Raw genomic sequence first — 16,336 nt, 5'->3', positions numbered from 1 at the left:
CTTCTCTACGTGCCCTGCAAGATTTGGGACCTCCTATCGCTGTAAAAACATCCGCTCATCCTTTCCCCGAAGTTCACATGTACCGTGTGCCGTGTACTTTTATTTGCGAAATCTGGCCACATCCTCTTTCCCCTGGGTCGTCCCGGGAGCAGCAGGGAGCCGGGGGTGAGCGGGGGGCCCAGGCCGGTTGGAAGGCAGAAAGAGGCTCCTCTGGAAATGGAGTTAGGATGTGTTAGGCCGAACTTAAAAACCAGACGCGAACTGTTACAGAGAAGGGCCTTTGGCAAACGGCTGGCGTCGGCTACATTTGCACTTAGTGGCTTGCCACGACCCCCGTGTGTTTTCTCAGGGCGTCTGGGGATCGGCGGTGGTCTGGCCCAGCGGGTCAGTGCCCCGGCTCCGGGTCCCATGAGGCTGTGGACAGGTGTCCCCTGGCGGCCTGCACAGCCAAAGGCTCAGCCGGAGAAGGACGGGCTTCCAAGCCCTTTCAGGCGTTCGTAGAATTTTGTTCTTGCTCTGGGGGGCACAGGGTCTCCATTTCCTGGCCGGTCGCCCGAGTGCTGGCCACGCGCGGTGAGCTGTCGGGGGCCCGGCTGTCCCCTCCTCTCTGGCCTGTTTAAAGGTCCTCTGGGTTAGGGCCGGCTCAGCAGCAGGATCTCCCTCCCGAGGGACTCCAGGCTGACTGATTTGGAGACCCTGGTCACATCAGAAAAGCCCTCCACCTTGACCAGATCCACCCACGCTCGAGGAGCTACACTGGGAGGCGGAGGGGGACAGGAATCTGGGGCCACCTCGGAATCCTGGTCATCTTGGGACAACCCGAGGTGGGCTCTGCTGGCAAAAACTGGGCTCAGACCTCAGCCCCGGGTCCTACTCACCAGGTTAGCGTAAGTCACCCACTCGCTTCCCCTCTCCAGGACTCAGTCTCCCTCTGAGAACTGGGGCAGCCCGTGGCTCGTGGTCAGATGCAGTGCAGTGGGGAAGACTTCCTCGTCCTCGGGTTCTCGGTGCGGCGGCTGGAGGGCTGCGGTCGAAACTCGGACTCCTCTTACCCCTCATCAGCGGCTTACGTTAGAAGGTGCTTTCAGAGGATTTGCCAAATTTAAAAATCAGGACATTTTTTCTTAAAGCTCGGAGTTCTCCCTTGTTTTCAGAATTCCCTGTTCTTGGGCCACGGCGGACCGGGTTTTAGGGAGCCACGCTGGACCCGGGCCCCTGTCTCGTGGCGAGGAGCGTGCTAAAGGCCCCAGGGGCGCCCGGCACCCGGAGCCAGAAAAGAGGGCCGTGGGGGACCCGGCATCTGTCCAGCAGGACCCGAGTCACAGGAACACTCGGCCTTTCACCTGAAGCCACTGGCAGGGTGCCTGCTCCCCACTCTGCAAAGGTGGCTGCTGCCGTGGCTTACGTAGGGCCCCCCAAATTCACATGCACCCTGAACCTCAGCACGTGACTTTCCACGGAAGCTTTTTGGAGTATGACTCGTGGCATTCTGACTGGGCGGCCGCGGCAGGGGTCTCTGCTCCTCGGCGTGCTGATCTGTGACACGGGCCGGTCCCCGGGGTTTGCAGTGCCCGCAGGATGTCCCAACACGGAAGAAGCGTGGCCCATGGCCCGGGTGGCTGGTGGCCATGGCGCGGCCGGATGCTGAACGCGCGTATGGCGCGGGCTGCTCTGTGCGCCACTCTGCTGTTGGGGGCACTGCTGTGTTTCCCGGGCTGGCTCACAACACCAGAGAGCTGTCCGCCGGTGGCTCTGGAGGCCCCAGGGCTGTGCCCCAAACCCCCCCTTCCTGCCGGTCAGGATTCATGGGGGCGCACAGGGCCCTCCAGGACAACCCGGAAAAGCCGCCCTGCCTCGAGGCCCTTAGGCACATCCACAAAGACACTTGCTAAATCAAGTAACGTTTGCCATTTTCTGGGGTCTGACATCTCTGGGGGCCGGTCGTCAGCCCGTGACTGCATGCGAATGGCTTCCCGACCAAGCTGTGTGAGAACACGCGGCGTCCGGATCAGCTCAGGAAGCTGCTTCCACCCCCACAGGATGAGCGTCCCCAGCGGTAAGAAAGCCTGCATCTCTAGAGCCTGAAATAGGGGTGGGTCTTTTCATCAGGGACCTCTGAGCTTTGGTGAAGGTCAGTATCTCATTTAATGCCATCGAGGCTGCCTGAAGCATTAGATGACTCACAGAGGGTCACAGATATGGTCCGCAGGACTTGGGGTTAACACCGATGCTGGATTCAGCCACAGCCGAAGGGTCTTTGATCCAAAGCAAACTCAACTCACGGGCTTTGACACAAGGATTTACAGTCAGAGTCAAATAGGACTTCAGGCTCAGCTGCTTCTAGGACCTAGACCTGCTATTTGGGTTTCCCTTCACCGTTGAGAGCATGAGGTTCAAGGCCCAGGTCTGTCTGGAACCCCTGAATGATCCTAGGCAAGGCGTATCTCTTCTCTCAGCCCGAGGTGGCACATTTTGAGGGTTAGCAGGCAGTGGGTCATGCAGTCAGTGCTGAACAATGTTGGCTCTCGGCTCTTACACTGACCAAGTGAATAAATGAATCCTCACCAGACAACCAGAGACCTACCTACAAACTTCCTGGTCGGAGGCCGACAGGGCACACGCACGCTGCCACCAGAGGGCGGCAAGACCTAATCGGTGCTCGCCCTTTCCCTCGAGGAACCAGAGGAGGCGGTCTGCGGACAGACACTTCCCCAGAGCCCCCTGACCTGCAGATAGGGGTAAAGGCGTCCCAGTCCCACAAAGTGCCCCAGGCTGGTAGAGACATCAGAGAGAGGAGTGGTGGCGGACAGAGCCTGACCAAGCTGTTTTAGAGGAAAACATGCCCTTTGTACACATTTCTCTGTATCTAAAAACCTTTTGAACACTGAAGTAGTTAAAAAAAAAAAATGGAGGGGCGCCTGCATAGCTCAGGGGGTTAAAGCCTCTGCCTTCAGGTCATGATCTCAGGGTCCTGGGATCGAGCCCCGCATCGGGCTCTCTGCTCAGCGGGCAGCCTGCTTCCCCCTCTCTCTGCTGCCTGCCTCTCTGCCTACTTGTGATCTCTCTGTCTGTCAAATAAATAAAATCTTAAAAAAAAAAAAAGGAAAGTAGGTGTGTTAAAACAGCATTATTTTAGTATATATCTGCAACTTCCTTGTCATTTAAACTCCCAGCAGAACGTATCACTTTGTTCCCAGTCCTGCCCCCGTGAGCCGAGCTTCCTGCGTGGGGTCTGGGGAGCAGCTCTGCAGCGCGTGTGGCAAAGAGCCTTTGGCAAGGGCGGGGAGCTCCAGGGGCTCCTTGGACAGATCCCGTGCGGTTCGGAGGGAGGCAAAGCGGGGCAGGGGAGGGGAGGGGAGGGGGCGCCACCGGCCCCCCGGACCAGCCCCCCCCACCCCATTCCGCACCAGCCCTCCCGCCATCCTCTTCCCTCCACGCCCCACCTCCGAGCCTGCCGCCCTCCATGCCCCCCGTGGCCCCCACTGGCCCTCCCCCCTCCCCATCCCCCTTTCCTCCCCCCACCTTCCCCTGCACCCCTTCCCGGCCCCACCCCCTCCTCCATCTCCTCCCACCCCCCTCCCCCCTCCTCCCCCGCCTCGTCTCCCACCACCACGCACGGCCTGTTCCCCCCGCTGCCGCCAGAGGGCGCCGCGCGCACCGAGTGGGGCCGGTCCCGGCTCTGCCTGAAACCCTCCGGGGCTCCCGGTGCCTCGCAGTAGAGGCCCCAGTCCTCTCGTCACATCCCTGAGCTCACCTCCTCCCTCTCTGCCCCTCACTCGTTCTGCTGCAGTCAGCAGCCTCGGGGCGCCTCCTCCAACAAGGCAGCTACAGTCCAGCCCAGGGCCTTTGCACGTGCTGTGCCCTCCGCCTGGTACACTCTTCCCCAAATGCCCCTTCAACACGTTCTCTCAACCTGTCCGAGCGTCTGCTCCACTCCCCCTTATCGCACAGTAGCTGCTCAGTAAATTCTCGTTCAATAAGTGGGTGCCTGTGAGGCAGGCTCTAATCCCACAAAGACCGCCCGTGGGATTCAGGGGGGTCGGCCTGTGGAGGGACTGCGGGGTTTGCTCTCAGGCTGCTCACAGCGGCCAGGCTGCTCTCACGCTCAGGGCTCCCTTTGCCCTGACCTCAGGAGGTAAAATGAAGCCCCCGAATGGGGCCCCAACCCAGGCCCGCCGCACAGTCGGTGCTGATACGTTTTTGCCGGGTGAAGCAATGGAAAGGGGCCCCTCCAGCAGCCCCGTCGTTGGGCTCCGCACACAAGACGGGATGAGATCCTGGTGCTGTTTCCAGGGCTGCGGGGCAGCTCCCTGACCCCCCAACCCTGCAGGCATCCAGGGCCACCTGGCCAGAGCCTGGAATTACCCTCACGTGGGAGAAGCTGCTGGACCTCGCTGTGTCCCTCATCTGGGCGGCGGGGCCCGTCATGCGGCAGTAGAGCTTTCCAGGCGATCCCAGCAGTGACAACAGCAGACACCGGCCAGCCCCCTGAGTGGCTGTGGCCGGCACCCAGCCCCACGGTCCGACGCGGTGGCAGCCACCTCTGTTGACCCTGTTTTTACAAGTTGTGGTAAGATTGGCGTGACATAAAACTACCCAGTAACCACTGTGAAGTGTACAGTCTGGGGGCTGATCAGACATTCACAAGGCTATGCAGACATCACCTCCATCAACTTCCAGAACATTCTGGAAAACAACACGGTTCCCGTTAGCAGTCACCCCTCCACCCTCCTCCTCAGCCCCAGGTAACACGCATTTGCTCTCTGTCTCTATGAACTTTCCTGTTTTAGGGATCTCAGATAAATGGGGTCACACACCACGTGGCCCTTTGAGCTTTTGGCCCATTTTCTTAAATTAGGTTGTTTGAGTTTTGTCATTGATTTTTGGGTGTTCTTTACATATTCTAGACCCTAGTCCTTTGTTGGATTATGCACTGCAAGTATTTTCTCCTAGTCTGGGCTTTGCCTTCTGACTTTCCTAATGGATTATTTGGACAGACCAAGTTGTTTAAAGTAAAATATTGCATGTTTTAATTAGAAATAAATTTTACAGGCGAGGAAGCTCACGTATGAGTCACTGGGAAGCTAGTCTGCCAACCGCGGCTTCAGGTTTTCCACACAGAGGGCAGAGGGAAAGGGCTCTGCTCCGTCCGCAGACGGTGACCGGGGCTGCCCGAAGCCCGATCCCCGACCTGTCCTGCCCTGCGGCGGGCAGCCGTCCGCCAGCCCAGCCCTGGCTCCTCGGCGTTTCTCAGCGGGTCTGCAGGGTCGGCGCGAGACTCCCCATTTGAAGTTACAAAACCTCATTTCCTGCCAAGGCGAGTGGAAAAGGCCAGGGACGCGGAGGCCACTGTTTACGTCTCCTCCGCTCTGGCTGGTCGGCATTGGTGTAATCACGTCGTGTGGAATGCGAGTGTGGCCGCCCTCGGGGCCCCAGAGGGTGGGTGTGTGACACGGCGCCTGAGCTGGGTGCTCCCGCTCTTGCCCCGGGGACATCACGGCCCAGCCTGTCTGGGCGTCAACCCGTGGGTCTCGTGACCCTGCCTCCAGGTGTGCTCCGGAAGGACTCGAAGCAGTTGCTCGGGAAAAGCCTAGCTGACTGTTCACAGCAGCGGAAGAGGCAGACAGACCCAATGTCTGTCTGTCTGTCCGTCTGTCGACGGCCGACTGGCTCCACTACGTGGAGCGTCCCCAGCCCCAGCAGGAGCGAGGCCGCCACGCGCCGCCCCAGGGACAGACCCCGAGCCCACGACGCTCAGGGAGGGAACCAGACACAGGAGCCCCACGGGGTGTGAGTCCACGCGTGCCACACCCCAGTCCAGGCCCCTCCACGGATGGGAAGGGGCTCGCGGGGGGGGAGGGGAGGCGTGACAGCTGGCAGAGCCGGGCCGGGGGCTGCTGTTGGGAAGTCGGGAAGACGGCGTGTCCGAAACTAGGCAGGGCAAGGTCGCACCATATAGTCAATGCACCAAGTGCCACGGGGATTGTTCACTTAAAATGGTTAATTGTGGGGCACCTGGGTGGCTCAGTGGGTTAAGCCTCTGCCTTCAGCTCAGGTCATGATCCCAGGGTCCTGGGATCGAGCCCCACATCGGGCTCTCTGCTCTGCAGGGAGCCTGCTTCCTCCTCTCTCTCTGCCTGCCTCTCTGCTTACTTGTGATCTCTGTCAGATAAATAAAAAAAAATCTTAAAAAAAAATGGTTAATTGTACATTGTGCGCATTTCCCCTCAAGTTAGGGAAGCACAGGAACGGTGCCAGGGCCACGCTGCCGGCCACTCCCCGGGACCGGCCACTCCCCGGGACCGGCCTGCGTGCGGCTCCGGGCTGGGCTGACTGAAGGCGGCGGGAACCGGCGCAGGCCCCGTGCGGGACGAGGCCCCTACTGCGGCCAGAACTGGCCCGATTCTCCCACTTCCCAATCTCAACCAGAGTCCCTGAGGTCGGCGGGCTTGCGCCGAGGCCTGGTGGACGGTACCTGCCGGGAGGAGGTCAGAGGCTCGCGGAAGAGGCTTCCGCACCGCGCTGCCCACCGGCAGACCTTGAGGTCAAGGCTCCCCGTGGACCTGGCCCCTGAGCTCTGTAAGGGTCCGCCCATGCCGGCATTTTAGAGAAACCGTCAGTGTCTGGGCAGTAAAACAGCTCCCACCACCGCTGGCCTCCCCGGACCCCTCCGCGGGACCCCTGCCCGGTGACCCCTCCGTGGGCAGTCCGTGTCGCCCAGAGTGGCCGCCTCACCCCCTGCTGGGCTCTGGGACACTCAGCAGCAGGGCTGCGGAGCCTGGTGGCATCCCACCGGGGACCTTGGGACTCAGGACCGCCTGTAGAGGGCAAAACAGGGTCACGCACGCCCGGTGGGGGTGCCAGCAGCCAAGAGAACACACAGACCTGCTAACCTGATAAGCAGCGACCCACGCAGGCTCTTAAAGGGCCCGGACAAATCCAGTCCCTTCAGAAGCGGAGGACTGGGGGCAAACCAACAGACGACAGCCGCCACCCGAGCCGTCGGGGAAGACTTTGCCCTCTGACCCTGGAGCAGAAGGGACACCACGAGCCGCCCCAGCCCACCACCCGACCCCACCACCCTCGCTGGCGGCCGTGGGGAGAGCTTGGGTCTGGCTGGCCACCCTCCTGCCCTGGTACTGTCTGGTTGGTTGTGCGACTTCAGCTCGCGCTGGGTGTTGTGCGAAAGGCGGTGAGTCTGGAACTAGGGCCTGCTTCACCGGGAGGCTGACCTGGGGCCGCCGGGTGGCTCGGCCGGAGGCGTCTGCCTGCCCACAGGTCATGATCGTGGGTCCTGGAATCAAGTCCCGCGTGGGGGCTCCCTGCTTGGCTTCTCCCTCTCCCCTGCTCATAACCATTCTCTCTCTCAAATAAATAAGATCTTTAAAGAAGATCTGACTGGGTAGAGCAGGCGCCTGGGGGCTCTGTGGTGAAGCCTCTGCCTTTGGCTCAGGTCGTGATCTCAGGGTCCTGGGATCGAGCCCCGCATCAGGCTCTCTGCTCAGCGGGAGCCTACTTCCCCCCCCCTCTCTGCCTGCCTCTCTGCCTGCTTGTGATCTCTGTCAAATAAATAAAGTCTTTAAAAAAAAAAAAAGGGTAGAGGGGACGTTGTGGGAAGAGGTGACTGGGGTGTGCGCCAGACGAGCCGGGCCTGAGCTTAGTACCTGCCTCAGTTTCCTCACCGGGGAGGCTGGATGCGGGTGGTGATGCGGACTGGTGTCCCCGCCCCTGGACCCACGCTCTGGGGTCCACCACAGCCCAGCCCCGCCTGCGAGCAGCCCCGGCTACAGCCAGAGCTGTGGGGGACATGGAGGGGTGTCTGGGTCTGACGGGGGAGGCTGATAGGGGAGGCTCAGGGACCTCGGGGCTGGGGTGGGGGTGCCCTTTGCCGGCCTGGGGGCTTGTGGCCAGCTGCACACAGTCCAAGGAAAATAGGCCTTCCTGGGGGGCGTCTGGGGGGGAAGATGTAGCCTGGAGGGTACTGGAATGTTCTGTGCCCTGGCCAGGAGTTGGTTCTTCGAGGGTTACAAAGTCCCAGCAGAATCTGAAAGGAAATGGAATTCCTGGCGGCTCTAATTTAAAACAAACAAACAAACAATGTGGGAAGGAGAGGAGGAATGCCAGGCATGTGGGCCTTCCCCTCCCACGGGGCCTCCAGGGCCCACCCAGGCTCCCTCCAGCCTCTCTGTGCTCCCTGCGGAGAAGCAAAGAGAATCATTAACAAAAAAGCAATCAAAAGGGCCCCAACCCTCCTCCTGGCCTCCTTCTATGCCCAGTGTGAGCCCTTGATAAGAAACTATCACCCGCAGAGCTGAGCTTGGTAAGTCAGGGCAGTTGGGGGTCCGGGTGGGAGGTCCCCGTATCCCAACCCCCACGGAAGGTTCCAGAGACATGTGTCACAAGAAGAAATAACCACGAGGTTTCCGGATTGTTGGAGAAACACAGGCTTTTTAAGACACCATGTCTCTGGCCCCGTGGCCCCGTGGTGCGGGCACGTCCCAGCTCTGTCCGTGCACTCTGCCGGAACCCCACACAATATCTGGAAATGACACAAGAACATTCCGGAGGCCAGAGGCTTTTGGAGATAAACACGCCATCTCAGTAGGTTCGTTTTTATTGTCGGGACCTATTTTATCTTCAGCAAAAAGGAAGTTGCCGAGAAAACAAGGCAGGGCACAGAAGCTGACTTAGGGGGCCTGCACCTGCCCTCCTGATTCTAGACTTTTCCATCAGAAGAACGTCTGGGAATTTAAACCCGGTTGGCTGGACAGAGAAGCCTGGGGTGGGAGGCAAAATGTCGCTTCTTTAAAAATAAAATAAAATAAAATAAGGACGTTGGGTTTTGGAAAAGAAAGATTGTCACCTCGGCCCTCCTGGGTTTTTCTTCTTGTTGTTTGGGGCCTTTGCTGTTCAGATAGGAAGGCTCTTGGCTAACAGGCTGGTTGAAGGGAGGGGCCGCGGGCCAGAGGATCAGACCGGTGGCAGGGCCTGGCCCGTCTATGCTGGGGAGGCTGGGGAATATGGGGCCGGGAGAGCCAGAAGCAGGAGTGTGCTGACCAGCACCTGGGCTTAGGGCTGGCCGCGGCCCGTGCCCCGCGAGTCGTGCGTGCACATCGAGAAGCCGAGTCGGTGTCGAGCGTGCGCAGCCCTGGGGCAGGAGGGGCACAGCCAGCGAGATGAGGGCCCATGGCCGCCACGGCCCGGGGCTCCCTCGTGGTGGGTGGACACGGAGGAAATGCCGCTGTCAGAAACCACGTTGAAGACGATGTTTTCCAGAGCCTTGGTTTGGGGAGGTGGAAGGTTCTGGAGACGGACAGGAGGGGCACTGCCCCAAAGTGAGTGTGCTTGGCTCCTGCGGGCCAGGCCCTTAGGGAGCCGTTAAAGGGATACAGTCTATGTTTCGTGTGTTTTGCCACATTTTCCTTTATTTTTATTTTTTTATTTTTAAGATTTTATTTACTTATTTGACAGACGGAGATCACAGAGAAGCAGGCAGAGAGAGGAGAAAGCAGGCTCCCTGCAGAGCAGAGAGCCCGATGCGGGGCTCCATCCCAGGACCCTGGGATCATGACCTGAGCTGAAGGCAGAGGCTTTAACCCCCTGAGCCACCCAGGCGCCCCTAGCCACATTTTCCTTTAAAAAATCATGTTTCGGGAAGAATTTCAGGATCCTCCACGAAGTTTCAGGTTACCAGTGGGCACGAGGGAGAAAACAGACTAAAGCTACAAAATGCAAAGTTTAAAACCCGCTCCGGGCAACAGCCTTCAAGGCCTTCAAAACAGCTGCTGTGGTCCCTTCGGTCCCCTGGGGCTGACCCCTCGGGCTGACCTCCGGGATGTCGGTCGCCAGCCTCCACGCAGCCCTGGGTTTAACTGTCAGCCAGCCGAACCCAGGCTTGGGTTCAGGCGTATCGAGATGAAGGGGACACGAAAGGCTCTGGGGCCGGTTTTGGAACCGGGGGAAGGGGGTTGTGTGGCCAGAAAGCACAAGGGTGACGGGTCTCCGGGACACCGGGTCATTCGCAGCTCGGGAGGTACCCGCGGCCCCGGGCCGGGCGTGCGGTCTGCGCACGACCCATGGCGAGTGGCTGTCCTCGTCCCCCAGGAGGCACGAGCAGCTACAGGCCCGTCCTGCCAGGACGCCCCCCGGTGCCAGGGGCAGGTCTCGTGGACTCGGGGCGCTTCAGCCGGCCTCTGTGCCGTGGCCGGACGCACGCGGTTCGACACGCGGATTTTAAGTTCCCGGAGGACATATGTGGACAAACAGCCAGAGGAATGACTAGAAGTGCCGACCCCGTCAGCGGCCACCCCCCAGCTCCCGGGGTCCGCAAGCCCCTTCCCGTCCATGGAGGAACCTGCTCTGGGCGTGTCACACACACGGAACCACAGACCTTCTGTGTCAGGGTCGAACGGTGGCCGTGTTTACCCTCCGGAGGAACGGACATCCCGCCGGGCAGGGACGGGGGTTTGAGCCCCGACATCTGGGCCCACGTGTGTGACCTGCCCTCGCTCCTTCTCCTGGTGCAGCTGGTGTCCGGCCAGCCTCTGGGCAGAGACGTCCATCCAGGGCCACCCTGGAATCTGGAGCCGGGGCTCAGCCTTTCCTGTCCCTCCGATTCCCCTGGCTTCCCAGGCAGCTGGGAGCAGACGCCCCGGCGGGTGCAGGACGGGCCTCACCAGCCCCTTCGGGTTCACCCCCCAGCCTGGCGCCCGTCCCTCGCCTCGGGGCCCCGGACAACAGCAGATGGGGACACAGCGTCTCTGCTGTGGAAAGGAGCGGTCTCGGCTCGGTCACCTGCTGGCGCCTTCGGACCAAGGAGGGGGGCTGGCGCTGCCCTGGGCTCAGGCAGGTGTCCCTACAGCCCCAGGAGCAGCTGCCCGCGACGCGGGCTCAGGTGTCTGTCCTGCTATGAAATATTGATGTGGCCCCAGGGAAAGGCTTGGTGTCGCAGGTCTCACGTGTCACCTGCCGTGAACCCTGCGGCTGCTTGGCCTTTGGCCCAGAGTCCAGGCCTGCCTGGGGTGGGGGACAGTCCTTCCTCTGTGCCTGGATCCTTCCAGAAGTAGCTTCTAACCAGAACTCCCCGTCCGCTGACACGGGGGCCCAACTGCGAGGGTGCCTGAGCCCTGAGGACACGTGGGGCAGGTTGCTCTGGGGGCCGCCCCGCCCCCAGGCCTGGAGCCCCCCTGGAGCACGGCAGCACAGGTGTCCCCGCCCCAGCTGGTGGGCATGGAGCCGGCCTGGACCCGTCGGACCCTTTGATGGAGCCGGCCTGGACCCGTCGGACCCTTTGACCCCTCAGGCCTCAGGTCCTGAGCGACAGGAGCCACGGCGCCCCACGGGGGGGTCCCAGTGCACCAGGCCGGGGCTGGGGCGGTGGGGGTGGCCGGCCCCTCTGTGCCTGTGACCCCGAGGACAGGCGGGGGCAGCTGAGCAGGTGGCCACGGGATCGCTTACTCGGCTCACGTTCCGGCCCCATAATCGAGACATCTTCCTCGTCATGAATTTTGCAGAGCTGAGGAGGCCAGCGGCTCTGCTCGCCCGTCACAGCCTCTGTCCCGCCCGCCCAGCCCCCCACCCAGGTTTGCGGGAGAGCCAGGCTTCCTGGGGCCCGTCACCATCACCCAGGGCCGCGAGCGGGCAGTCGGGGTTTCCGCAGGACGTCGCAAATGTCCTCCAGTGCAGAGGCTGGCAGCCAGGACCAAGCTGTGGGTGGCCAGCTCTGTGTGGAAGGGTGGCCTGGCATCACCGGCAACCTTGGTGCCCCCAGGGTCAGGGCCACCTCCCCCAGTCCCCGCCTCTGTCACCATACAGCTTCTCCCCGTGTCTGTGTCCGAATTTCCCTCTCACGAGGGCACTGGGCGGTGCCTCATGGCCGCCGCCCGCCCGATTCCCAGGCCACCTCATCGTAACCTAATTCCATCTCCAAAGACCCTATTCCCCAGCAAGGTCGCGTTCAGGGAGCTGGAGGTCAGGATGTGGACACATGAGCTGGGGGCCATGATGTAACCCACCACAGACCTTTGTGCTCCTCCCGTGCTCTCGCCCCTGACTCCCCAGGGACCAGCTTGCACCCCGGGTTCAGAGCAGCTGTCCCCTTCCTGCCTCGCTCTCTTGCAGCGGCCACTTCCTGTGGGGCGGGCACAGCTGCCCATGTTGCTACCTGTGGTCCTGTGCGTGTCCACCTCCCCGCGGCTCACTGCCCAACAGACATCCGGGCATGACCACAGGCCTCTGGGCCTGCGTCTCTGCCATCAGCACCTCGATGGAGAGACCCTGGCCCCCCTGCGTGGGCGGCGCAGAGCGACCCCTTCTCACGAGGATGGTGTGGACCGACCAGCACAGCAGGCCAGGAGACAGGGCCAGCGTCCGCAGGCAGGAGCCGTGTGAGCAGCAGGGACCCCTGATGGGACGAACGCAGCCTGGGGACGTCCTGCAGGACCCCCGGCCAGCCCTCCTGCGACCTCCCAGGGCACCACACGAGGAACAGTGGACTCAGGGTCCCGGCCCGAGGGACAACGGAAATCCCGTGGGGTCGGGACGGGGTCCGGGGACAGAGCGAGGATCTCAGCGGAAGGAGGGGACGGGGTCCCGGGACACCAGGGGGACCACAGCAGTGACGTCCAGCGTAGCTGGAGGGACACGAGCCCTCGACACGGCTGGTGGGTGGCAGATCGGGGCAGCCACGGGGGGGCACGGTCCGCAGGTCCCTCAGATGTTTGGACATGGAGCTGTCGTGCGATGAAGTCAGTCCACTCCTGGGTGTTTGTCCTGGGCTGGTCGTGTCACCTCAGAACACAGGTGTGCCGGAGTCCCAACCCCGGTGAGGGCCATGTGGGACGCAGGGTCTTTACAGAGGGGACTCAGTCAGGCTGAGGTCACGAGGGTGGCCTGAGCCCGCGTGACCAGCGTCCTTACAGAAAGAGGACAAGATGTCACACAGGGACGGCCGCGAGGACACCGGCAGAAGACAGGGTCTGCGCGCCACGGAGAGCGGCCTCAGCAGGCGTCCGGTACCCCCCATCTCCACCACTGGCCTCCGGAACCCCTAGTCTCCCCAGAGCGGCTGGGCCTGCGGGTCCCTGCTGCAGCTGCCACAGGAAACGCAAACCAAATCCACCCAGAAGTGCGAGGACACAGGCGTCCACACGGACGCCCGCACACGTGCCTGGCTCGTGGCGTGGGACAGCCCGGATGCCGCCAAGGGACAAACGGACAAGCACCACCCGTGGGAGCATCCCTGGGCCACAAGCAGGAGCTGCCCCCGGACGGACCCAAGTCACGATGCACAGGGAGGGAGCCAGACACAGAAGGGCATGTGGGGGGTGAGTCGCCGTGCGTGACACGTCCACGGGATGGGAAGGGGGCTCCCAGGGACCAGGGACGGGGGGCGGGGCTGGGAGCTGACGGCTGATGGGGACGGGGCTTCCTTTGGGGAGATGGAAGGTTCTGGATTGGCTGGTGGTGTCACGGGACCGTGCGAGTGCGTAGGGACCGTGGACGGTACAACACACACGGGGGTCGTGGTGTGGGAACTGCGTCTCGCCGAGGCCATTGCCGGGAAGAACGCGTAGTGCCGGTAGCTGTAAGTCTTCCGGATACCCGCCCGCAAGCACAGGCCGGAACGGGCCTCCCAGAGCCGGGAACCGCCTGCCCGCGACTCTGCCGTCCCCAAGAGTCCGCTTCCGGAGTGCAGGTTGGCCGGCCCTGGCCTGTCTCTGGACTTTCTCCGAAAACAGGCGCAGCCGGTCAGTTCCCAGCCTGTGGCGCGTCTCCCCGGGCCCGCCCTGCCCGCACGCGCCCTCCCGCGGCTGCTGCCTCGCCCCTCCGGCTGCCCGTCCCGTCCAGGGCCACTCCGGTGTCTGTGGCGGTTGTCTGTGAAGCAGCTTCCCACTGAGCAGCCTCTCCGGCCGAGGCCCAGTGGCTGAGACGTGGGGCTCCCCAGTGTCTTACCGGACGCTCCCACCTTGCTGGTTAGCATCCGTGCGCTTCCCTCTCTGCTTCTGGGCCGCCCAGCCCAGCCCCCCAAGGCCCTCCACTGCCCAAGGTTACTGTTCCCTCTGCCTTCGATGCTGTTCCCTCCACTCGGCTCTTTGGGACGACGTCAAGCCTGCGCCTCGGCCCCACCACCTGCCCACGCGTGGGGGCCTGAGACACTGGAAGGGGCGTCGGATGGGGGAGACGGACCTCTGGTCCCGCAAAGCAGCGAAGCGTGAGGAAAGGCACGAAGCCGCCGTGTCTGGCTGTGGCTGGAACGCCTGCCTGTGCCGGTGTAGACCCCGGAGTTTAGGGCAGGTGTGGTGGGGGACCCACAAGGCTGATCGCACTTGGGTTGTGATTACTGTAGTTTAAACAGCCACGTGGGGCCACAGACCGCTTTACTGGGTGCCGCAGACTCAAATGACGGTAGGTTCTCATTCTGCAGGGACTGGATCTGCAAATTCACTGACCCCGGGGCTTTGTATTTGCAAAGGTGTTTATACAACCTCTTGCAGGTTTGTCAAGTCTATTGTGGCTTGATGCTCCGGTGAGTTTGCAGTCATTCCCGAGTCCACCGGGGGTAACTGGTGGGTATGGTCTTGCTGGGGAGAACCAGGCCTTGCGGGGTCAGCTCAGGCTGGAAGGAAGGGCCCTTTCTTTCTTCTTTAGATTTTATTTATTTGAGAGAGAGGGAGAGCATGAGCAGGGCGGGCAGAGGGAGAAGCAGCCTCCCGCTGAGCAGGGAGCCCGATGCGGGGCTGGATCCCAGGACCCCCGGATCACAACCCGACCCACAGGCAGATGCTTCACGACGGAGCCCCAAGAGGACCCCTATCTGCGGTCTAGTTTGCGCACGTGTTTTGCACGTTTGTGCTTTTGGCAAGTGCTTTAGGTCGGCCCCACGTGTCCCCGGCTCGAGAAGGCCGCCACGTGCCCTCTGGGGGAAATGCGTATGTTGGACGTGCTGTGTTTGTGGCGCTTGTCACCTGTGACCTCGACATTAATGAGTCACTACCGCGCGCCCCGTCAGGGGTCTTTCGATAGACCTGCGTGCGAGGACAGGCGGGGGCGATGCCGTGGCCGGAGGCTCCCCCCATTTCCCGCGGGGCGCCCTTCTCCAGGCTCGGCCATCCCGTGCCGTGGGGACCTCGTGGAAGAAGGGCCATCAGCAGTATTTCCTGGGCCGAATTTTTACTAAGCTTTAACTTACATGCGACCTGTTGTCCCCACCACCGAGCCTCGCCCCCAGATGCCCCCTCCCCTGGCCAGTACCATCTCCCATACCGGCTTCTGTGACCCGTTCCTGCACGTTTCTCTCGGGCAAACACACGGGAGATGGACGGCCTGGGCTTGGGGGAAGCACACGGGCGACTCAGTAAGACTCGGCCGGCCCCTTGCCCCCTGCCGGAGCTACAGCTCTGCCCCCCCCCGCCCCCCCAGCGGAGGGCGTTCCGGCGTCACAGGAAGTTCTCAAAAGCACCTTTATTAGCCGCGATTCCTGCCCTTTCCCTTTCCAAGCCCACAGTCCAGTGGCCTTTAGGGTACACAGAGCTGTGCTACTCTCGCCGCAGTCAGCCTGAGAATACGCAGGAAAGAAATTCTGGCCGTCAGCCGTCACCCCCGGCCCCTCCCCAGCCCCCGCCGGCACGGGCACCTTCCCTCCGTGGAGGGGCCTGGTCTGGCGGCGTCACACGCGGGGACTCACACCCCGTGCGGTGCGGCCTTCTGTGTCTGGTTGCCTCCCTGAGCGACATGGGCTCAGGGTCCGTCCCTGGGGCAGCGCATGGGGGCCTCGCTCCTGCTCGTGGCCGAGGGACGCTCCCGTGTGTGGGGGGCACCTTGGGGGTCCACCACTTACCTGCTGGTGGACGCTGGGTTCCTCCGCTTTTTGGCCGAGTCCTGCAGCGGAGGGCGAGGGTTGGGTGCATGCCTGGAAGCGGAGTTGCTGGGTCTTATGGTGACTCTAGGCTGAGCCCCCAGAGCACTGGCCAGACTGTCCGCCCCACCCCTGCAGCCCCCCAGCCGAGGTGGAGTGGCCTGGGTCCAGCCGGGTGGGGCCTCGCGGGGGCTGGAGGCTCAGGCAGCTCACCCAACCTCTCTGTATTTGGGAAAAGGAAATGAAAGTATTTCCTAGCTGAGGATTAAACAGTTACAACAGGAAAGCACACAGGGAGGTACGAGTCAGGCTGTCTGGGGCGAAGAGACAGCTCGGGGGCAGGCCCTGGAGAGAGGAAGGGTTCTTGGGTTTGCGGAGGGGAGTGGCTGCATCTGAAATGGGGTCAGGGATGAGAAGGCCCTTGAGAGGTGACAGGACCATTCACGGGCAGGGCCAGGGTTCCCCCAGGGGCTGGGGGCT

The 16,336-nt window shown here is 62.2% G+C and overlaps 1 protein-coding gene and 1 long non-coding RNA gene across 2 annotated transcripts; one reads left to right on the top strand and one right to left on the bottom strand.

Annotated features, from left to right (window-relative positions):
* Positions 1-80: 80 nt before the first annotated feature.
* LOC309868384 lies at positions 81-16,336 on the bottom strand. Its single transcript, XR_014313672.1, has 3 exons — positions 15,839-16,336; positions 879-1,045; positions 81-612 (listed from the first exon to the last, which is right to left on the bottom strand). It is a non-coding gene; the product is annotated as an uncharacterized lncRNA (long non-coding RNA).
* On the top strand, positions 7,609-11,256 carry LOC309868335 (uncharacterized protein). The gene is made up of 2 exons (XM_082738140.1): positions 7,609-9,402; positions 9,614-11,256. The coding sequence occupies exon 2, from the start codon at positions 10,077-10,079 to the stop codon at positions 11,064-11,066; it is 990 nt and encodes a 329-aa protein (XP_082594266.1). The 5' UTR covers positions 7,609-9,402; positions 9,614-10,076; the 3' UTR covers positions 11,067-11,256.

The sequence above is a fragment of the Mustela nivalis genome (genome assembly GCF_964662115.1).
Source record: "Mustela nivalis genome assembly, chromosome: 1".
Taxonomy (NCBI): Eukaryota; Metazoa; Chordata; class Mammalia; order Carnivora; family Mustelidae; genus Mustela; species Mustela nivalis.
The sequence above is the reverse complement of the archived record's forward strand: the minus strand, read 5'-3'. Positions and strand labels throughout refer to the sequence as shown.

Bases quoted from the DNA above. Each gene is read 5' to 3' on its own strand.
- LOC309868335 (XM_082738140.1), top strand. From the start codon at position 10,077: ATGGCGAGTGGCTGTCCTCGTCCCCCAGGAGGCACGAGCAGCTACAGG.